We start from the raw sequence: 24,178 nt of genomic DNA, 5'->3' as shown, positions 1-24,178 counted from the left end.
CTGCTTCCCACTTAGAGAAATAGATGGAGTGTTTAAGTGTTTTTGTCGAGTCAAATGGCACCAGGCAGATGACTGCATGCTATTACCATAATTTACCCTGGTGCAGGCTGTCAGGGTGTATCATCAGCAGGTCTGTTTCCTGCCCTACGGAGCTTCCAGGAGCTTATAGACAGGTGTAGCAATCAAGTCACTCTGTGAGGCTCGATGCAGATTCAGAGTGTTGTCTTACTTTGACAAAGTTTTATTTGTTCTCCGTCACACTTTTGTCACCAGCAAAGTTAGCTTCACTTTCTCCTCTCTGGTGACAGCTGAGGGGTGCTGAGTGGCACTCGTCCTTCAGTCTGTCTGTCTGTCCATCCCCACCTGTCTCTCTCTGCCAAAGCTTTCAGGGGCTGCCCGCACAAATCTGTCAGGCAGATGGGAGGCCGGCTTTTTACATGTCACTTGAGGGACGCCCAGGCAACACAATCTGCGGCCCACAATGCAGTGTGTTTGAACCTTGCAAAACCCAAATGGAGAATCGATGCAGCGCCATGCACAGCACAGATTCTCTGAAGAATCCCTCCGTATCTGCCTGTCTGTGTCTACCTTCTGCTGGGCTCCTTTAGAAGAACTCTGCATCTTTTATTTATCCCTTGAAATAAGGCTGGACCCTGACGAGAGCATAGGCTGCATGCACAGACACTCTCTCACACACACATATACACACACACACAAATGGGCCTCCTTCTGTTGCTGAAAAGTCGGCAATTATGGAGAGAGAGGGGAGGGACAGTTGGGATTTGCATATGTCGTTGAGAGAAGAAACTACATCTCCCACAAGGCCCGGCGGTGGAAATGAACCAGCTGTCCATGGTTTGTAGATCAGATCCCATCCTCTTGATTACGAAATCACAGAATAATAAGGACCAAAAAGTTGTGGGCCACGCTGTTTGTTCCTCCTTTGTTGTTCCCTAGAACAGAAGTTATTTCGCTTCCGCTGCCTCCGAGCTGTTTGCCATGTGCCAATGTTTGGTGCACTGTGCTCCACTTGTTCTCCTTCTCACAGAAAATCAGAAGGCTCCAGCCCTGCCCCTCCAAAGCTGTCATGTGAACTCCCGCCTTTTGTTTAATTTACATTTTGAGGCACAGCCCATCAATTCCCCCTCTTCCTGCTGCCCCCTGCCAACACCACCACCCCACCACACCAACTGGCTTCATCAAAAATGCAGAGTTCAAACTAATTAGTGACATTTGGCCATTTGTGAAACTTTTTCCTCTCCAAGCTCAGCTTCTGTCAAGTATGGCCTTATAGCTCATAGAGGACTGGAATACTTTTCATCATGATGAAAAATGTGAATATTATATAGCAGTGACAAAAAGCTCTTTCTACCTCTTCATCTATTCAAATCCGAGTGGAGATTTGATTCATTTTACGATACGCGATAACATGAAGTAATCAGGTGTGAAGAAAATCAAATAACTGCATAAAATGGCACATTTTAAATTTCCACGTTGCGTTCATCAAAATGCAGTAGTAGACTGAATAAGGATGTATTTATTTATTCATAGAAATAATCCACATAAATATGAAAATGAGCAGTGATAACTGTTTGCATGTGTACATATGCCTTTCAGCAGATTCCGAGGTTTGATTTTGTTATGAGAGACATCTGTCTCACTGATTAAAGTAGCTCTTACTACGACGACAAACATCTGTAGGGACAAAAATAGATTATGTGATAGAATGGTGATTTAAAAGCTTAATTACGCAGATAAGTATTGAGGTTTTAGTAGCAGCAGAAGTGTAGAATCTTGGGATTGGAGGCGTATTTACTGTGATTTGTCCAGTGCAGGGACATTTTCCACAGGCCTATGGTGAGGGTACCTACTTCCTGCTCTTTTTATGTGACAGTGCAAATAGCTGCTGTGTGTAGAAATTATTTCTATAAACCTTTTTTTTTTTTTTTTTTTTTTTTTTAGCTTGAACGCATATTTTTTTTCTAGCTAGTTAGAATTATAGCCATTAGACAAAAGCCCAGTTTTGTTATTAGGAGTAATTAGCAACAACCACATCTCATATAATATAGTAGCAATGGATCACATGACTGTTTGCATGTCATTAAAGGAAGTTGTTTCAGCTCCTCTTTGTAGTATTTTTCAACTGTTTTAAAGTTTTTACTCTTTTGGTTGACTCTGATGTCTCTCATGAATATTTTTTTTTGTTTTTTGACTGCCATTGCAAGACAAACATTTAACTGCTCAAGAGCCAAATAGGTTGGTGGAGACCGAAAACAGAGCTAAAAGAATAAATATTGGAGCCCTTTCTGGCCTCTTATCCATCTGTACTGATTGTCAGTAACATGAAATCATAAATGCCAAATTAATATTGAATAAAGGAAAACTTCAAGAGGCTGGAAACACAGGTGGTCAAGAACGCTATTGTTGTCCATGTCTGGTGAATATGATGTTAGTTAGTTCAATTTAACTCAATTCAATTTTATTTATATAGCGCCAGTTACAGTTCAAATTGTCTCAAGGCGCTTGAGACAAGCGTCAAGACGCTAGCTATATTAAACAGTTAGGAACTGTTCAATATGTTTGTGATATCAACTTAGAATGTGCCATGATTTTTTTTGCTATCCCCAAGTGGCTGAAAAGAACTATTGTAATTAATACAGGTTTTTAGATACATGCAAATGATTTCACAGGTCAGTTTGCAAGTCTTCTACTAGTCCTATGGAGTCTTATTCCTGGAGTCCTGGAGGATTTTCTAATGAAAAGATGCAATATTGGCCATTATTATCAGGATATATTGACCATTATTGCTTATTTTTTTATTCTTTTTAAATCTGTTTCTTGTGATTTCCAGAGCTTCAGTTGAAGTGCACTCCTAAATGCCAAATTAATGATTAAACAACAAAAACTGCACATAGATGAACAAATGTTAATAGCATGTTCAAAAACATTGACAATGTTATGTTTTTCTTGTACAGTCAGAAAAGCATTTTCTAACATACTGCAACATCTGACTCAATCACAGCGTTGCATCTCTGCTATTTCATCACACAGGTGCCTAATTATTCACCAAGTCACTGCACTCCCTACACCTCACTCATCAGAAATGAGTGGCATCCTGTCCAAAAGTGTACGCATCTTCGACCTTTTCAAACAGCGGTGTACTGAAATGTATGCTGCTGTCAGCTTTGATTCGAGGATGCCTCGTTAGTTTCCTATGGAACCTCTAAAACATTTCTTAAATTCAAAAAGGATGGCTGCAAGGCTGAAAGTTTCTGCCAAACTTTCTTGTACTGCTGTGTATCGTGTAGCGTCTGGGTGTGCGGGGAGCACTTGAAAATGAGCAAACAGCAGAACATGGTGAGGAATGGAGCGGTGCAGGTGAGGAGAGGGGAGGTAAAAAGCTGACAACGTTAATATGGAACCAAAAGGAGAGTGCAACCTGGCAGTCACTCAAATCCTGCACCTGCACCTTTATAAAACAAGCTCTCCGGTGTGCTTCTCTGGCTGCCTCTCTCTCTTTTTGTTTCTCTCTCTTTCTCTCTTCCTCTCCCTCTTTCCCTTCCATGTGCTGTGGCTTGGGGCGTTGTCATTTTCGGCATGTTTTCTCTACACTGTGCACTCTCTGTGTGTGTTAATTGCGGCCATCCTTGGGGAAAGGGAGAACGATGAGGAGGACCTGTTTGAGAGCAGCCGTGCCAGGTTCTGTGGTACGACTCAGCGTGGAGCTACAGACACCTGGTCTGCCTGAAGGGCAAGAGGAAGGTAGACTTGCTTTTTCTCTTCTCCCTCCTTCTGCCCTCCCTTCGCTTTCTATTCGACCTCTCTCTCTTTCTTTCTCTCCCTCACTTTCACACATACTCTCTCCGTCTATGCTCTCCTCGAGCTTGGAGAAAACAGCTGCTGTACAGCCTGTGCACAGGCATCCCATCTTACCAGCCCAACCTATCCCATCAATCATGGCACACGACTTACCGCTGCTTGTATGGATGCAAGTGTGCTAGAAAGGGAGAAACTTAGAACTTTGTGGGTCAATGACTTTGAAACAATTTATCCAGGAGGCCCGAGGCCACCTTACCTGATGAAAACGCTACATAAATTACGACAATACATCACTGACCATCCTCAACAACTCTTGATCAAAGATAGCCAGCCTGGAACAGGCACAGAATTGCCCTCCAAACTCATGGACCAGATTACTAATATCACTTAAAGGGCAATTCTGGATTATTAGAAGTCTTATTTCGGCCATTATTTCATTCAGTAATGATAAAACGTGCTCACTGCAGTAATTAAACTAGTGAAACATGGCTGTATCCCTACATCCCAACAACGAAATGAAGTCAAATGGTGCTAGTAAACTATTTTATGTTGAGCTTAAACTAATTGTGAATTGACCTGACATGCACGTGATATTCCCTCTCTAATGGGAAAACTGTATTACTGCATCTCTAGAAGAATAGTTGACATATGAAGATCAATACCACTCTCATATCTTCAAGAGACATATAAAAAAAACTGCTACTTAGTTTGTGGTTGTACTGAGAAATAGTTTGACAAATAACCCTCTTAAAACTATAATGTGCAGTTTTGTTTAAGCAATTAAACAAATGAGAACTAATGTGTTAATTAGTGCTGGTGGGTGAGTTTTGCTACATCTGAACAAAGCTAGGTATCTAATCTTTGGAAATAAAATGCGATTATTCTTTGCAAAATGAGGATTAAAAAAAACTAAGCTGCAATTAATTTAAATTAACCTCAGTAAAAAAGTTTGAATACGTAAGTAAATGTTAATGCAGGTGACTATTGATGGTATCAATCTTGCCTCATAAGATTCTCTAATGTTATTGTTATTTTTGCACAGATTGTGTAATTCGACACAGTATTTCAGTACATGCCAATAAATACCCATGAAGACTTTTGGATGACATTACATCTGTAAAACAATCTAATCTAACATCAGACTGTTAATTGGTCTGGATAAAACTGGACTGTGATTTGTGTCTGTCACCACAGTGTGGCTTGGATTTATAGTCTGTGGCGCTTTGTCGGTTTGTCACTGCTCCTTGGCCTTTCCGCTCAACTTTGACATTCACCATCAGCTTTGTGGCCATATGTGCACATGGTGGTTGAGTGATGAAAAAGTTGCCCGTTTTCATATTCAAGTCTGACATATTGAGGAATGGAAAGATGCTCGTGAAGCACTTGTGGGCAAAGACAGTGACATACGGACACAGTTTCTCTCTCTCTCTCTGTCTCTCTCTCTCTCTCTGTCTCTCTCTCTCTGTCTCTCTCTCTCTGTCTCTCTCTCTCTCTCTCTTATACACATGCGCACACAACTCTTGGTCAGCAGCACAGATGAGTTCTGGGAAAACAAGCAGCTGCAGGAGGAGGAAAGGACCATAAGGCTGGACGGCTTGCCAAATTTCATCATCTATTATGGATTGCCTGAGATGCACACTCTACTGCAACCAGGGGCATGTCTCGGATTTACATGCAATCGCAAATTTGCGTGCACAATCACATGCACACCCTTAGATATACTATGGTGCTGCATTTCAGACCTCTACCCTTATATAACCAGAACGTTAAAGGCCAAACTGAAGCTTTAGTCCCACGCTGACACGTTATGTGCTACAGGAAGTCATCTCACTCAGAGTAATCTCCTTAGTTAAGTTTCATCCTTGGTAAAATGAGGTTCAAGAGCAAAAGCATTCAGTTTATGTTACCAAAACAAGTGACTGCCATTTGTTTTCTTTATTACCTTGACAGAGAATGTTTTCAGTGCTGTCTGTTTGCCGGCAGAATTATGCAACAACTACCAGACTGATTTTTTATGAAACTTAGTGAAGCGATGGAGCTTGGGGAAAGGAAGAAGCAGTTAAACTTTAGTGCAGATCTGGGCCACTTTCTCTACAACTGCATGACAGGGTATTGACCTTGACATGTGAATTAGAGATGCATTCAGGAAGCCCTTGTAGTTGTGTACATTTTCTGGATATGACCATAGCATTTGCCCTAATCCTATTTACAAGCAGATTTTGCCCAAGTCTGAAGTGTTCAGACTATACACAGGGCCTCAAAGTGAAAATTAATAAAGAATAAATATGTCCAGACACACAGTCATTCTCTAAGTGCAGCCAAACAGCTGAAAGGGCCACTTTACACAAAGAAACAGAAAACAACACCCTAATTAGTGCTCATGCCAGATGTTGGGGAACCGAGACAATTTGATGATAAGTGGGCGAATCCTGGATAAACTTGTGGTGCTACTGTGACAGCAAGCCAAGTGAGAAGATAAATGAAACATACAATAGGTAGGAACTTTAGATACATAACACACCACAGTGATAGAAAATTGTTGTCCCTATTGATGGGGTACTAAAAATGCTCTCTCGCAGATATTACCTTTGGGCAAAGTAACATTGTATGATGGATGCTAATTTTTGCTAATTTGTAACTCAAAGTAGGTTTATGGGAAAGCTTGTTTTACTTATCTTCATGTCACCATTAATTATATCTTCCGAGCTGCTGCTTTATTGTTTATGCTGCGGCAACTCGGCTGCGCTCATTGTTAACCTTAAATTTGTGTACAAATCATGTGTCGCATTGCTGCGTGTTGTTTGAAGCAACTAATGAGTGGGGTTTGTTTATTTCAAGTCGTGAGCTTAGTGCATTTGGTATGCTGTACTTTGTGTAGCTCAGCCTCCTGTAGAATATCAAGTGTATTGCTGTGTTTATCTATGTCAGCCCTCACATAAAAAAGGCTCAGCAGACAGTATATTCCCTTCATGACTAATGTGCCTGACACGTGACAGCTACCAGACAGCTGGAGCTCAGTCCACATATAGTAAATTCTCTACAACAGCTGCTGTCAAACGGAGTATCTGATGTGGTTTTGTGGTGTTCTGATCTCGGTGTGAACCTGTTGTAAGTGATGAAGTCAGAGCGTACACGCCAAAATTCAACTTTGTATGTACTCCGTTGTAACATAGTAAGGTAGTGACTGATCAGCCATAATGCTAGTATTGTACCAGTCCATTCTGTACTGCTAAAACAGTCGGGACAAGGAACTCTGTGGGCATCATGTAACATCTAGTAGCAGGACATTGACAGAGCCCTGTGGCGTGGGATGTCTGTGGATCAGGCTTGTTTCAATGTATCTCGTAAATGTTCAGTCGGATTGGGATCTGGATGGCTTGAAGGCTACGTCAAGGCGTTGTCTATTTGTCGTTTTCTCAAGGTTTTTCTGAGCAGTTGTAGTGTGGTTAGGAAGCTTCAGTACTACTTTGACAGATTATGTGCTGCACGATGTCATCTCACTCAGTAAAATCCCCTTAGTTAAGTTTTATTCTTGGTAAAATGAGGTTCCAGAGCAAAAGCAAATCCTCCACAAACCTTTGTTTCAGTTTTAGTTGCAGTGTGGTCGGTTGATGCCTTGAGGTTACTGTTGTTGTTTCCCAGGACAAAGAAAACAGTAACACACAGATAGCAGAAGGGAGGGAGAATGCCGACTGAAATTATCGGCCAATGGTAGGTTTATAATCTACATCCAATGAGTCAGGCTACAAGACAGTCAGTGTTACTCACTTCACAGATCAGTGTTTTTAATGTTGATGCTGATTACTTTATATATAAAATATATCCACTGCACCCTTTGTAATATTGAAGTTGACTATACTCCATTGTTTTTTTTTTGCTTAGCTGTGTTGTGCTGTAGTGTACATTTGCAAACAGCTGGTGTGGCAAGCTACTAAATATACATAGCATTTCACAAACCCCAATCCTACCTCACAACCCACCTGTAGGCTTCATCAGAAGTGCTTGCTGGATGTGAAGCCCCCGCAATCACGTCTCGGAATTTTCACGACTTTCAGAAACCAACGTTCATACGCAGGTGTGTGGAGCCGAGAACACAGGGCTTTTGGTTAGGGACTTTCCCTGTTTTTTTTTGTTTGTGACACAGCTACTGAATACTTTTTTTTGTGTTTAGAAATGAGAATGTGTGCAGTTATCGCTATTAAAAACGATTGTCCCCTCTCTGTAGTAGGAGAGCTTTCATCTCATGTGTGAACGTGGCCATTTGGAACAGCTGTTTCTTGTAGAGTTTGTGATCCCTTTCACAAACCCCGAACTTTGGTTTATGCTTGTGGCGGCAAGTCTTGACACCGAATGTGAATCACTTTTGCTTTCGGAGCTTCTTGAGGAAATGATCATTTTTGCCTTAGAACTGCTTCAGTTCGGCTTCACGTTTGTAGGATTTTTTCTTCCCCAGTGTAAACAAGTCAAGGAATGTTTTCTGGCAGCTTTAAAAAATTCTGTCGTTTTATTTCATATTGGACATTTCATTAAGTGGAACACTGAGGTGTGTAGTACAATAGGTGCCTCAGGAACTCACTTGCTCATCATGTGGTTACATTTCATAGAGCGGTCTTGGCATTCTTGGTCCCATCTTCAAGAGGGGAAATGGGATAACTTGTTGTCGTGCATGTTTGTGTATCTTTTCAGAGGGAACACTTTGGCAGGCACCATTACCGCCCAGCAGTAAATTGCCTTGTAAATTACAGTGCCGGGGTAATAAAGCCAGATTTGTATATCACCGGGAGTGGAGACTGTGTCTGTCTTGTAAATTTAATTAAACAGCAGGTGCAAAATCAGGTCATATGGCTTTGATGTGCCCCATGTGAGAATGACAACCAGACAAAGATTCTAATACGAGCAGCATTTACATATTTTTGCATGCGGCGGGCGGCTTGTACGGAGGTAAGGGGGAGCCTCGCCTATCACCTTGTACTGTATGAAATTTCCCCCAAATTAAAGAGGATTCGGATTTGCTGTCACCTTCAATTTTAATAGATCTACAGCAAAATAAATGATTAAGCTCTTAAAAAAAACAGTTTTTTGTTTGTATGCATAAATGCTGAGATTATCAACACCTAGTGAAGACTCAAACACTTTGAGGCTAATTGGCTCTTATTCCCTGTCTGCTGTACATTGCACAACATCGGAATGAACCTGTTAGAATGTAATTACAGTACTTCCAAAGAACTTTAATTGAAAGAAACAATTAAATCACTGCCTGCAGAATTGTATATTGGAAATATCTAGCCAGTGTGGTTTAATATAGATCTCCTTCAGGTTGATGTGCACTGAAGCCAAAAATCATCCTCTTATGGCTGTGCTTGACCTGTGACACTGTCAGCTTGCTGTCTGGGCTCCAGAAGGCCCTTTCCTGTACATCGGTTTGAGCTCGCTGCCAGAGAGCCTACGAACGTGTCAGCGGCATCAGTTGACCTGTCTGCAACACCTTGGCTTGTTTCTTTTCTGTTTTTTTTTGTTAGGAGGAAGTGGTTGATAATTACCACCTAGGATGTAGCCATCTGTGCCGCCCTTTCACGGCCTGTTAAGCTCGCTTTTCAGAAAGTTTACTGTTGACAGAGGGCACGCGAGAGGAGTGAACGGCAGAGTGTGTTAAAAAGACTGCACACTCAAGCAATATTAAAAGCAGCGCTAAGGAGCTGATTTACGGGCACAGGGTGGAGGAGGAGGAGGAGGAGGAAGAAGAGGGGTTGGAGCTAAGACAGGAAGGGGAATGAGGAGGAATTGTTCAGGTTGGGTAATGATCTTGCATAGTAAAGGTAATCCTGGAAAAGTACATCTATGCATTAGGGCTGTGAGATTTTTGGAAAATTTTTAATTGTGATTTTTCTTTTTTTTTTTTTTTAATCAAGCTTCAGTTTAGTATTCACTGAATAATAGATTTACCACGTGAGATACCATCAAAATTGTCACACAAGGAGAACGGCATGAATTTGTGAAACAATTGACACAACACTTTAAATTAGGGTTTAACGATTATTGGACTGGCTGATTATCGTGGCTGATATTTGGCATTTTCCTGATTATCGGTACCAGTATTTTAAATGGCAGATTATTGAACAATTAAATGTACTACTTCAGGTCTGATCCACCCTCCTCTCTCTGTCTGTCATCACTCTTTGGTCTCAGAAATGTCTCTTAATCAGAGACTGCAAAAACTGAACAGGGACGTTAGCTCCTCTCATAGTGGCTAAGGCTATGCTAATGCTAGCAGCTAAGTTTGAAGGCAGCCATAGATTATCCTGAAACAGAGGTTGGAAAATAATAAATAATGATGCTTTAAGATATGGACCTTAGTGGGCAATAAAAGTGAGAGAACCTTGAAATATTAAGAAAACAAAATAGCAGCACACAAACTGAGCAATGTCAACCGATCCCACATAAACAGAGGAGAGCATCCGAATTTAGTGACTCCTATTTCTATTTTACATATTCAGTTGTCGTCATCCTTATTAATGAAGACCCCTAGTTATGAATGACAAGTTCTCTGCCCTCACATGCTGGTAAAACATCACATGTAATGTATATTGGTTCAAAATATCAGTTATCGATCTTTCCTGATCACCAATAATCGACATCAGTATTGACCCTGTAAAAAACAACATATCGGTCGTTCCCTAGTTTAAAGTCTTCGAACTGTGATTTCAGTTGGAAAGCTGTAATTTGATAAGCCTTGTTACGTACATCTAGTGAACTTCAAAGCCTTTAGTTTGGACTTATGTGAATATTCTCAGCATTAGGTCAGTGTTACAGTGACCACACACAAGTTCACGGTCTGTATCTTGTCGTCGCTCCAGCATGCACACTTTCCTCTTGTTCCAGCTCTGTAACTTTTCATCAATCCCGTCCATCACTCAGAGCTGCCTATTGTCATCAGCCATGAGGGACACCTGTGTTTCTGCAATAAGGCAGCAGTTATCATCAAGCTGTCGGATATCTGTCACCATGGCAAGATCTATGCGGAAACCTTCGCTGTCAAAACCTGTCAAATTTCACTGAGTCTTTAATGAGAAAAAGCCAAGTTGAAACCACAGGCGAAGACGTGTGTGAATGTGTGTGTTTGTGTGCGTTTGTGTGAGGTGGAGTGAGAGATAGAGCCGGCTGAGGGAACAGGTGCATGGCTGGAAGCTGTGGTGGTGGTAGGAGCAGTAGAGGCTCAGTACAGTACGTCATCTCCGATAGCTGACGATTCCAGTCCCACTAATCAAACGCACATCAACTGCCAGTGACTAAAAGACGCATGACTGACATTACATAAAGAGCAGTGGGCTGAAAATTGATCCAGCTCCATTTCACAAACTTCACGTTAAATTTAAAGTCAAAAAATATTTTTTTCCTACTGTAGCCTCGGGTGTTTTTAAAACAAAATCAATTTGTGAGCTGCAAAAAAGTTTCTTGTTAAACCAAACGTAAAGTGAATTAAATTTCCCTACAGTTCTCTTCACACCTGGCGATGTCCTAATCAGCTGGTTTGTATTTGAGTATGCATTCACTGCAAACTGAATCCCTGAAGTCTTCACTGTTTTCAGGTATGTCATCATGACAGAAAACAGAGGTTGCTAAACTTCCCCGCGGCCCTCCACAACCCTTAACCTCAGCAGGCAGGCCTTCCGTCCCATCAGGCCTATCAGAGGCCAGGTGAGGAGGCTCAGGTGAATGACCCCAGGCAGACTTCTTCCAGATAAAATGGAGAGGAAGGAGGGAGAGTGGAGAGAGAGAGAGACAGGAGCCAAGTGGAACAGGAGAAACAAAAACAGTTGCAAAGGAAGAAATGGGATGCAGTAGAGGAAGAGTGGAAGCAAGTTAGACGGTCAACTACGATCCAGACTGACACTGACAGCTGACATTATGCAGGAGCCTCTTGTGTAAATCAGCAAGGAGTGACAGAATAGTCTTTAACACTGTGGTATAGTGGAGTAGTCCCGGAAAACCCAGTGAACTTTTAAAATTGTGTATGGACCTGTATTTGTCTCACCAAACAGTTTTTGTTGTTACTAGAAGAATAATTTTGCGTATTCACAGAAGTTTCTACTAGCTTTCTGTTTTAGTTAAATAAGATTATTGATGACACTCATGTCTGTGCAATAAATATGAAGCGCTAACTAGCAGCTGATTAGCTTAGCATAAAGAATGGAAGCTAGGTGAAACAGCCAGCCTGGATCTGCCCAAAGTAGGGCTGCCCCTGACCAAAGATTTTCCTAGCTGACTAGTCATCGCATGTTTATGACTATAGTTAAATTATTTAAATGTGTAGTTTTGGCATCAACAAATGGTAGAGTGATATAGAATGCTTTCTTGAATTATCGGAGAATGTTATAAGCAACATTGTCAATGCCGGTATATTAGAGAGAAATCCAAAACCATAAAAAAGAGCCTTTAAAATAGAATTTTTTTTAAGCATGAAGCCAGCTACTGTGACAATTGCAAAGGCAGCAATGATTCTGAATGTGTCAGAAAACCCTGCAACAAGATTTTTTTTTTCAATGAACCTAATAGTGCATAGTTGTCTAGAGTATATAATGCTAGAGCAACCAGTAAAGTAGACAACGTTATGCTACTTACATGTTTCAATGACCAGCCATGCTTGAGGTTGACAAATGAACAGTCAGTGTTCAAATGTTTGAATTGTTTCTGCTAGTTGACCCCCTGTCAAGCCGAAGCATCAGAGAAGATGTTTTTTAAAACTACAGTTACAGTGGGGCAGCTAGGTTGGAATCAGATAGAACCATGGGAAAGCTTACTGGCAACATCTAAAATTTGGCTCCACCGAGTCAACAATATTAATTTAGCCACATGTCGCCGAAATGTTGCCAGTGATCACCTCCGCATTGGTCCAATAAGTTATCACAGAGACAGTAGGAACCAGACTTAATGCTGCTATCGGTGGGCCGTCCATCAAAAAAAAGGCACTCAGCTGCAGTGTTGTACTGACCATCACACTGGTGGGTCAGAGGACCATCTAAAAGTCCATAAAGCTTTTACCTGCCCTCTCTATGTGCCTGTTGTTCTGGGTGTGCATGAGAGCATGCTGTGTTAGAGTTCTGGGATTAATCCAATGAGTCCCACTCTGACTGGTCTACAACTTTCCTTGTGTAGAGCCTGAGTTTGCATGTCGCCTTCATTGGTTCATGCTTTACCCTCTGAAATGATTCCACACTTTGGATTCCCTACCTAACGTATGTAATTTATATCCAGTAACCACAGGCCTCAACCATATAAAGGATAATGTCAATCCACTACCTGTAGATATTTTTAGATGTTTATTTTTTTCCTGTGATCAACCAATCAATGAAAGTGTGGTCAGCTCAGCAGCAGTCCAAGTGTTTAATGCATACAATATCCTTTGAGTAGAAACAAGTTACAGTTTAAAAGGAGGCTCTGCGGGACTATTTTTTGGCTAACACCGGTGACTTCTTGGGTTCTCTCTTGTTTGCTTAGTAACATCACAATAATAACAAGGCTCCAAGAAGACATGGTGGTTTTTGTGGAAATTAAACAAATATTATCTCCCGTTGACTACTGAGCTGGTAGTTCAGGCAAGCTGTTTCCCATTTCCAGCCTCTGTGCTAAATTGACCATCTCCTGACTGTAACCACAGAAAGACATAATAGTGTTATCAGTCTTCTCATCAAACTCTCAGCAAGACAGCAAATGTCTTTGCCAAAATGCCAAATTATTTCTTTAATGTGACAATATTTTTGAAACAGTCCAGATGCCCACAGGATGTATATTACCACTGTGCCAAAAATTATTTGCAAGAACTGAACTTTTTCTTGTCATTATCTGAGCAACTGATTTCTAGAATATCAACAAATACAAATGCATGTCCTTCTTTGTTGATTTGACGGACCAGAGTCCATCTTGCTGAACCACAGGAAGCTAATGAGAGCTAATAGGTGTCATGGGCTTAAAGGACCCTGAGCAGTGCAGCAACAAACTGGGATAAAATAGATCAGAGGCGAGACCCTGTCATGTAATGTCAGTCACTGGCTAATGTACAATGGCCCCTAGTCACAATTAGAGTCCTGTATGCTGTGTGCAAGTATGAGCGAATGCACATGCCTAGTATTAACCCTTAACCCCCATTGAGAGCTGGCAGGGAGCTCTTAGCTCCTAACGTCAACGTGTGTTTACTCCATTCTTTCTTCGGCAGGCACGAATGCTGCCTGTCAGCGTGACATGTCAGGACAGAATGAAAAGCCTTTAGAATAGGTGCTCAGTGGGACAGAAAGCAGAACACGGTTGTAGATTGTTGTGTGCTGCATTGAACAGTGTTTCCTTCCCCTGTGACACATGGACAAACAAATGAGGGTGCTGAACCATGCCGAATGAGCGATTTATTTGACTGTTGCTGATTTGAAAATTTGTGGCGGCTTTGAAGAATGTGCAAAAAATGTAGAAATGGAGCAAGATCTTAATCTTTCTACACTAGAAGTGACACTTAGTATTTGATTTAAAGTAGGTGAGTGCAGTTATTGACTTACAGGCTGCACTGTTTTACAGCACTCTAGTTCCCTCTTCTGGCAAACAGATTTACTAGCAAGTGGATCTAGATAGTATTTAACACTACTACTGAGTCCTCCACTAAATAATGTGTATGTAGTTGGATGTCTCTAATTTCTAAACTTAAGTCATGCTACATGAAGGAATCAAAGAAGCAATTAGCTGATTAATCAATTATTCCATCCAGAAAGGAACAAGGTTTAATTACAACTATTTTTGATGAACTATGTTGATGAATTAATAATTTGTGTCATTTTTTTAAGCAAGAACAACATACATTGTTGTTGCCATCTTCTCAAATATTAGGATTATGTTGTTTTTATTTTTTTAAACATGCTTGCAACCTGAATATTGTTGAATTTTAGACTCTGGGTTGGACAAAATAGACATATGAATTTTTCAATATTTTCTGACATCTTATTCAGAATATAATATATCAGTTGATTGAACACTAAGCTACGGACTTTTTGGTCACTAATTGTAATAATACATTGAGTCAAAAAAGTGTTTTGATACTTAAGATTATCATTTTTTTTACTGAGATTACTTGGACATGTTGCGGATCGTGATTCAGAACCCTGGTAGTACTTTTAGTAATATCGCCATTAACTCACAAAAGTTATTTAACACTGATGATGATGGCAACAGTTCAAATGAATGATGTTTAACTTCATGTGTGTGTTAGACAATAGACTTCCTGGAGGTAAGTTTTTTTTTTTTTTTTAAATAATTTTTGGTGTGTCAGCTATCAGTGAATTATTTTGTATAAAACTATACATGAGGTCATGAGATAAACTTTAGGGGTTAAGGATAATTTTGCTACACATGGCTTCATTTATTTTCAGACTTTTCTTTAATTCTAGCTTGTGTCCTCTCAAATCTTAAATAGTTTTCATCTTGTTTTGCCTCAAAATTACATGAATAAAAGACTCTAATAAGGAAAGATTGGTCAAATGGAGTGCTTACAGATCAAATAGTTCAAACGTTGTTTCAAATGTTGGGAACCACTGAACTATAACAAAGTCCAGACCATTTTTATAGCTATTTTATGCTGCACAGACAAGTTGAGGAGACACTCAGTTCATAGCATGATTAACAGACTCTCATCTGCCTTTTATAGTAGAGACCAGAGTCATTATATAAGTTATAGTCGCTCACAAAAAGACCTCTGACTGTAATAAGGTTTCTGATACTGTCCTGCAGTGATGTTAGCGTATAAAGACTGAAAGGTTAATAGTTGTTGAATGGTTTGTAAGTACAGAGCAGCAGAGGAGAGGATGCTGATGGGGAGCAGGAGGACGACTTGGCAGCGGGGTGTTGGACGGTAAAACCAGAGCAGACCAGGCTGATGGGCCTGCAGCCAGCACACGTGTGATAGCAGAATCTTGTGTTCTATACAGAGCAGGTGCAGAGGCCTTGTCTCTTCTCTTTTCATCCATCCCTCTCTCAATGCTGCAGCTTGGCTGTCTGTCTCCGGTTTCTCTGAAGGTTGAGCTCTTTGTCTTCCAGGTGATACACTCCTCCCTGTCTCTCCGTCCATCTCCCCATTTCCATCCCCGGCACCTCCTGGCACTCTCCCCCTGTATCATACTTCATTTGCTCCAGATAACACATCAGCTTCAGCGCCCATCCACAAACCCCTGTCACCATGGTGCCCACAGATGGTAACTTCCTGTGGTCCTGCCCAGTGACTGGTGGAGAGACTTCCAAACAGAGAACAGCTGGTGAGGGATGATATATCACCGAGCGTTTGCACTTTCATTTTCAGGGTTGTCTTGTTAATGCTCCCAATCCAGCATCTGGCAGGAAATAGACACAAAGGCAGAGAGAGGGAGAGAACAACCTGTTCTTTGGCAGACCTTAACAAAAGGCTGACACATGTCTGATGAACACAAAGAGGAGCAATGAAACAGACAGAGCTGCCGTGAATATGAGGGAAAGATGCTCGACGGAAGTTAAACAAGGGCTAGATGAGAGGAAGAGAATGTGTTCTACGAAAGGTCATTGTTAAGAGGAGAAAAAACAGCATTAAATAAGTCATTGAATAACCCAAGTTATTCATCTGTCAATATAGGAGCATCAGAACAATTAAAGGATGAAAAAATATGTTTTAGTCTTGTGATTAGTGACAAAATCAGTTTTCATGTCTGATCTTATGAAGGTATATTGATTTCTTTAGCTGTGTATTGTGAATAAAATTGAACTCTTATTATATGTAATTGAAATATTTTTTCAGAATAGTTATTTAGTTTTAAATTTTTTTTTACTGCTAACCATTTGCATACTGATTTACAATTGCTTATCTCTGATTATACAAATCATCTTATACTCCAGCTTTCACAATGTAAAAGAGCAATCTACACTTCAAACACCAGAGGGGGACATTTCACAACCCAAAGGGCCAAAGGAAACGTTCGAGGTATGTCTGAGACACAATACTCTTGGTGCAAATTAAAGAAGAGAACAGAATCACAAAAAACAACAACCTTTAATACCTGGTGTCACAGTGTTAGTGGAACCGTAGATATACTGAGATGCCGATTCTAAAGTTGTACAGAACTGATTCAAATATGCCATTTTACAATGTCGATTTCTTCGTTATCACCCAGGTCGGTTAACTTTCAACTACAGATGAAACTAGAGACACCGTTCACCATCTCTAAATACAGACGTCTTGCGTACAGACAGCAGTTCCTCCACTTACTGAGGTGACTGATAATTAGTTGCAATTAATAATCGGTTGACCAATCAGGCCTGTAGAATTCCGCTCTTTTAAACAGATAATACAAATACACAAACTATGGTGTAATGTGAGTGTAAAAAACAAAAAATCTAGAGAAAAGTAACAGACACATGAAGCCCACCTACTAAACATAGGAAGGCTGGTCACACATTGTATATTAAATGGCTGAACATCAATTTTATAAACAAAGGAAACAGAGGAAAAAAAAACAACACCAAACAGTTGGAAGATGAGTTTGTCAAAGCTACCATTCCAAAGATCTTTAGAAGCTACAGTATTGTAATATTGAATATGTAGAAGTCAGAGAAAAATCATGCAGCTTCATCTCTTGACACAAGAAAGTTATAAAATATAAATCGCTGCTCATAACCAAAATGAATCTGAGGGATAGTTGCAAAGTAGATCTTGGACCATTTGTAAAAGGAACTTGCTTCCCATTCGGGGGCCAAATATCCAAACTCAAATCATCCTGTTCTTCCAACACCTGTGCTGATGATTCATCTGTGTGAAGTGGTTATATGATCCTGAAAAATAACTAATTATGCAATGTGACACTGCAGTGATTGTTGTGTGTCCTGTTTGGCCCTTATATTAATTGCATAATATAAACCTATTCAGCGAAATATAAATAAAAATGTCATGTAAAATTTGCTCCTGCTTGAGACTTTGATAGTAGTAAATTTTTTGTGTTAAACTGAACATTTTTCTCATTTTATTTCTGGTGATATCAGACCCCTGGATGCATCAAATTGTGAAAACCCTTTAAAAGTACAGTTACTATTAGATGTATTCTGTTGAGCTGAAATGGATTTTTTGGCTGCTAAAGTCCTCCATTAAAAACAGCAGGCACCAAACCACACACATCACAGATCATATCAAGAAGTAAAACAATGAAACTCATATACAGTGCAGCGCTCACATAAAGAAGCATTAAAATATCTTTTTTTTTCCCCTCTCCACCCTGTAAAAACTGTTATACATTACAAATACATGGTCAAAATGCACATACATTAGACAGCTCAGTTTCCTTATCCCTTCCAGGAAATCTGCTTGGCACGATTGTCATAAAAACAACAAAAGCTTCAGGAATTTAACTTTTTTCTAGGGATGGAACAAAAGGTAGAAAGTGGATCTGGCTTTGATATCAAATTATCATGCTTGTACAGTAGGTGAGGTCAGTGAAAGCAACACAAGCTACGGGTAAAGCACTAGAAATTTAAGGCTACTAACAATGGTAGTTTTTATACTGAATATCTGAGCTAAATTTGCGAAGACAGGTGGGCATTGCAGATGATTAGCTACTGTTTAGCTTCGATTAGCTACTCATGTTTACTACTGACCACTTCTTTTTTTTTGGTAACTGTAGCCACACTTCTTATGAAATGCTACATGAACACTGGAGAGTTACACCAGGAGGGAAGGGATAAAGTAAATGGCTTATTGAAAACATCAGAATGGCTATGCACGGTAGCAAAACTTAAATCTGTTTAACTGGAAGTGATGACAAACTGATAAGAAAGCCCCCACACAGGAAATTTTTTCTAAATAATCAGTTTAAAAATGGTTTTAACTTTTTTTTCCTTTACCGACTTAACAACGGACTGGCTTCGAGAAATTATTTAACTAAAAAGAAATTTCCTCACGAAAATAAAGACATCAACAAATAAAATTTTTAAAAATGGCCAAATTCTGTCCTGCAAACAAAGTCAAATAAATAGTTGCGACATATATGATGAAAATAAAATGGATATTTTCTGAATAATTCCCTGATTAAATTAAAGCCATGATATGCACATGTATTGTGACATTCTGCAGCTCTCGCGACATAATCGTTGTGACAAATCGCTAACCTTATAAGAATGGTAATGTACAAACTTGCATAGATAAAGTGATATAGTACAGAGCAGCTTTATATTCATGTGCCCAAAAAGTTGAACATTCTTTTTAGATTTACTCTATAGGCTTTTTTTTTTCTGACATCCCTGCAAGGAATAGCTGCTTGTTGTTGGAGGTCTAACTACCAACAAAATGAAACAAAACATCGACACTCTGACCACTAACGTATGCAAGTTTGCAATTTCGGCCAGCAGGTATTTGTTAAGTCTCCGAAAGTGGGAGCCCTGATCTGTTTTTTTTCTCCTAAGATCATTCAGGATGAGGGTTGGATTGATGCTGATCAGCTCTCCGGCTCAAAGAGACTTAGAAAATACAAGCCCTATGTCACAAAGAACATCATTTTAGGATTGTTTTTTTTTTTTTTTTTTTTTTTTTTAACTTTTTTTTTTTTAACATTATGGCTATTAACAGAGTGGCATATGGATGACATCATAGAATCATCAGAATATAAAGGGCTTCACTGACTGTAATGCTTTAAAAACGCCTTTAAACATGCTTTCCCTGGGATTATTTTGATTTGACTTTTTACTCTTTTTTTTAATGCACAAGGGGGGAAATGCCTGATTTTGGCTATTCTCAATATAAGGCTAGTAATTTCTACTTTGCTCAACCACCACCAAGGGACTGAGAATTGCAGTCGTGACATCTCTTTAAGTGAAGTATTAAAATGGTTCCACAACATGTGGATACAAAGTTTGATAGACTTAATGCTAAACTTAAAGGGGAGCGCCACTCAATTTGGGAAATTTATGTACGTTTACATCTATAAATGATTCAATTTAGAGGTGTTTCAAAGATAACCCATTTGTGATAGGATAAATAATGGAAAAAAAGAAGTTTGGGGTATAAAATGTGAGCTGATAATTAATCTAGTTACCATTGTAAGCATATCATAACAAAAAAATGTATAATTTTTGGGATTTGAGTGGCAATCCCCCTTAATATGTCTGCGGAACAGTTGGAAAACACTCTAAAGTACAACACATAGACACTACTCTGAGCACAGTTCTATTAAAAGCGCAAGATTATAAAACATTGACATCATCAAGAGGACGTGCTGTACATTGAGCTGAGAGTGACAGTAGCCTCCCATCTCTACCTCAGTCGCAAACATGACAAAGAAATCATGTTCTGTGTGCAAATCGAGTGAACACCAAACATGCGTGGTGCGACTCTATTATGCTACTGACTGAACCATGTAGAGCTACATCGAGTGTGGTGGTGGTGGCGGGGGGAAAGCTTTTGCTGCGTATGACAAACCAACGAAACAAAGCGAGAAAGTAAAAAGGTCTTTCGAAAGATGGCTCCTGCATGACATTGTCCATACAAGAGAAAAGCATTTCTTAACGCCGACTCGCCGTTTCTTTGTAGTGACCCGCCAAAATGCGACATCGCAGTAACCCACAGCTGAGTGGCGCAGATATCCTCCACATCCCCAACAGTGGTCCCTAAACAAGTGTGACCTCCGCTGAACTTTGACCCTCTCCTCAGCCCATCGTGTAGGGTCGATCTTCTACCATGCCTCCCCTCATGCAGAGCAATGGATCCCAAAGCAGCTGGGGCTGGTGCAGGCTCAGCCCAAAAAATGAAGCTCTCAAAGCTGGTGGGAGGAAAAGAATGTAAAAAGGGGGTGAAAAGGACAAAAAAAGATGGCCCATCCTTGTAGCGGCTCTCCGCTCCAACTCCGATGGCGTTCTTAGGTTGGCAACGGGTCGTCATCGCCTTTGCTGCACTTGCACTTGCAACAGAGGACGATGGGAGTGGCCAGGAGGAGGAAGGGGGAGGCAACTAGCAGGAGCAGGCCGAAGCCAGCAAAGATCCCCACAACCTGCAGTGAGACAGCAGCAAAAGACACATTCGTTTAAATGCAACACTCTCGTACATACCTTACAAGAGCAAAGAGCATAAATGCCAAAAACACATTAATTCCTAAAACAGAACATATTAGCAGCAACTAGTAAATTACCAAAGTAATTACTTTTTAAAAAAAATAATTGTACAGGTCTTGAATTCTTCTAAGAAATTGCAGTAATACACACTGGCCAACAGAGGTCACCATATCCCCCCAAAACAACAATCCTGTTTTTTTTTGTAGTAGTTTCAAAATGCATCAGAAAGCTTAGTTTTCTTACAGCAAATAAATATTTTTTCCTTCTAATTTCCTCTCAAGGTAGCAATAATTTTTGTCATGATAACTGGGCATTTAATGGACTTCTTTGTCACTAAGAGAAAACAAAACTGGACCAAAAACATGGAAGGAGACATCAAGAATTCCTTTAAAATATAACTATAGCTATCTATAGCAACATTAACAAAAAGAACAGCTTTGGTTAATAATCTGCTTTATTTGTATTAAATTATGGAAAACTAGATGCGCCACGCTTACACAACAGACTGTGACTGACAGTGACGTGGTTATTAACTACAGACTTACTGACCTCCTGAGGAGGAGATCAATAGATAAAAATTAGCTCCTGCCCCAGAAGCATGAGAGCATTTGATTGGCTGCATGATTAAGAATGCTTCGACACCTCAAGAAACCTGACTTACCTTTCACTAATTATTATTATTATTGTTTTAACTTTATTTCCTTTCAGCCATGTTATGGTTTATTTTGTATTCTCTTCTTTTTGTAAAATGAAAAAAAGAAAATGTTAAGATACAACATAAAAAACTTTTAAGTATATAAGTATAGTATAAAAAAGTTGTGAAAATCTACTGCAAACTACAGGGACTGAAATAAAGTTGCATTTCAAAGTGCAATGCAAACAAAGGAATCAAATTTGACTGGACTAAAAGCAAATAAACTCTTGTATTTACCCACTTACTCATCAAAAGCTAACCAGATGTCCATTACTCTGGTCACTTACTGAGTTCCAAGCAAACTCAGTTATATAATCATGCATTTCTCAAATCAAGCGGCACAAAGGATGGTTACATTCCAGCAGTGGCTTTTTATCTGTGGGAAAGTTATGTAATGGATCGTAGACATATTTGTGATTTGAGAAGTGAACATAGGCTGTTTTGGATATTTTTGGGATGATTATACCAGCTTCTTACACATCATTTATTTTATTGCCGTGCTGTTCTAATAATTACCACAACAACACAAACTTGGAGATTTTGCTAAAATTTGTGTACTTTTAATAGCAGGGCAAGTTGTTAGTTTCACCACATGGTGGCGCCAGACACCTGCAAATTTAAAGTCAACAAAATGGAATACATAACAAGCAGTCACATGCAACAGTGACTTATAATAGCACAAGGCTTTTCCTCCTGTTTTGAGGGCAAAAAGACATAAATTTGGGGCTCACTTAGAGGCCAGTTTCTGCTTTTTAATAAAACCCACATTGCTCCATTGCATAACATTGTTTTTGCATCCAGTAAACAGGCTGTCCTGTCCCACTAACAGGTCTTAATGGTGCTTTCGTGTTTAGGACATGACCTTCCTTCTAAGTGAAATTATGGACTCTCAAGGAAACATAGATCGCGTGTCATTAGATACAAAGAGGGAGAGAAGATTTTTTTTTGCGAGATCGGTTTGCCCTGGTACATCGTGCATTCATGAGGGAGGCTTTTTAGATGTGAAGGAGCAAAGGGGGGTGAAATGAGGAGAGCAAGCGAGAGAGAAAGACGCACAGCGCAGTGAAGCTATAGCTGCCTTCCACCAGCTGAACTGTAATCATATGACTCAGCCTGCCCCACTAGGCAACAGATGCCAATGTGTATGTTAATGCTGACAAAATAAGTATGATGTACAAAGGGACATGCCACCCAGTGAATAGATTCTTCGGCTAAGGAGAGCTTTTGAGGAGAAATCTCGAAACTGAGCAGTCAGTGTCTGTCAGAGTTAAACACATGATCACATGTTGGGAAGTGCATGTCAGATTGAATCCTCCGTGTGTAGCACATCATTTCACGTGTGTGAAACTACACGTCATGTCCAGTCGTTCATGTGCAATATGTCATTTTATTTAGTTACCTAGAGGTAAAGGAGGACCTTGGTTATGTAAACCCCCTTTTTTTAAGGTAAAAAGGTGCACATAATAGGCTTAGCGGGAAACAGCAGGACACTGACCAGCGGACACTTGTCGTTGCACGCGGATCAAGCTGTTCCTTTTCCTATTGTGCTGTCAAGATAATATAAGCCCGTTGCTGAGTGTGTGTGCCAAAAGAGAAAAAGAAGCAGAACCGGGGAGCACGTGTATGTCCACATGCTGCAGACTGGCTAAAGGGGAGGAGGGGGGATAGTTGAGTGTGACACATGGTTGAGGAGGTGGGTGTTCTCACCTGCGTTCTGTGCCAGATAACAGACGCCCTGGAGTGGCCCAGTTTGTTTCGACAGGGTCCTTTGTCATAGTGGATCAGGAGAAAGTCATCCTGTCACATGAACACACACAGATAAAGACTGACCATTAGCAGCCTGAGAGACATGGGTGGCTGTTCAGAGAAAACTGTTTTTTAAATGAACAGTTATTATATAAGACACTGCAGCTCATAAGTCACCCTTATCATAGTTCAGTTGAGGCTGTCAATTTCATCAGTCCTGTGATGAATTTTAAGAAAAAAAATACAAACATCTTATTCTTTCCTTATCAACTCTCAAGGTTAAGCTACAGTTTCCTAGTAATGAAAGATACTGCTGTCACAGGGAGACAAACGATGTCTGTTTCTGTGATCATCACAATGTTCAAACACAGCATTGCACTATTAAACTGCACAGATTGTTAGAGCGAAATGAATGTATAACTTTCTTGTTTTTTGCAGTGAATATCAAGGCAGAAAATATTAAGATCCAACTCACATCCAAGGACTCCAGACAGTACCAGCAGAAGGCATGTTTGCAGTTCTTGCACATCATCTGTGCACAGCCCTCGTCCCTCTCGATGTAGACCTTACATTTAGGGCAGCGCTTGATTGGTGCATCATCCTCTTCATTCTTATAGAAAGAGCTGCAAAGGAGAGAGAGTTTTAACTCCAAACATGATCGAAAATCCATCATCTTTCAATGTTCCTTCATCTGGTGCGACAGGATTGCATGTAGCTTCAGTTCAGGAGTCAACAATTCCTCTAAAAACAACACAAATGGCCTTGAAATCCCTCCCAGACTCTCATTTTCTGTTCTGTTAGTGTCAGCTTTCCTGTATCCATTTCACCTAT

At 40.1% G+C, this 24,178-nt stretch overlaps 1 protein-coding gene across 1 annotated transcript in view; it reads right to left on the bottom strand.

Annotated features, from left to right (window-relative positions):
• Nucleotides 1-16,848: 16,848 nt before the first annotated feature.
• rnf144aa (ring finger protein 144aa) overlaps nt 16,849-24,178 on the bottom strand; it is a 45,955-nt gene continuing 38,625 nt past the window's right edge. Inside the window, exons 6-8 of the mRNA XM_055005924.1 lie at nt 23,823-23,970; nt 23,309-23,398; nt 16,849-20,846 (exon numbers count right to left, since the gene is read on the bottom strand). Coding sequence (XP_054861899.1) covers nt 20,715-20,846; nt 23,309-23,398; nt 23,823-23,970 — 370 coding nt within the window. The 3' untranslated portion in view covers nt 16,849-20,714. The remainder of the gene's footprint in view (nt 20,847-23,308; nt 23,399-23,822; nt 23,971-24,178) is intronic.

Source organism: Amphiprion ocellaris, chromosome 20 (assembly GCF_022539595.1).
Source record: "Amphiprion ocellaris isolate individual 3 ecotype Okinawa chromosome 20, ASM2253959v1, whole genome shotgun sequence".
In the NCBI taxonomy this organism is placed as follows: Eukaryota; Metazoa; Chordata; class Actinopteri; family Pomacentridae; genus Amphiprion; species Amphiprion ocellaris.
This window is presented reverse-complemented; position numbering and strand designations above follow the sequence as displayed.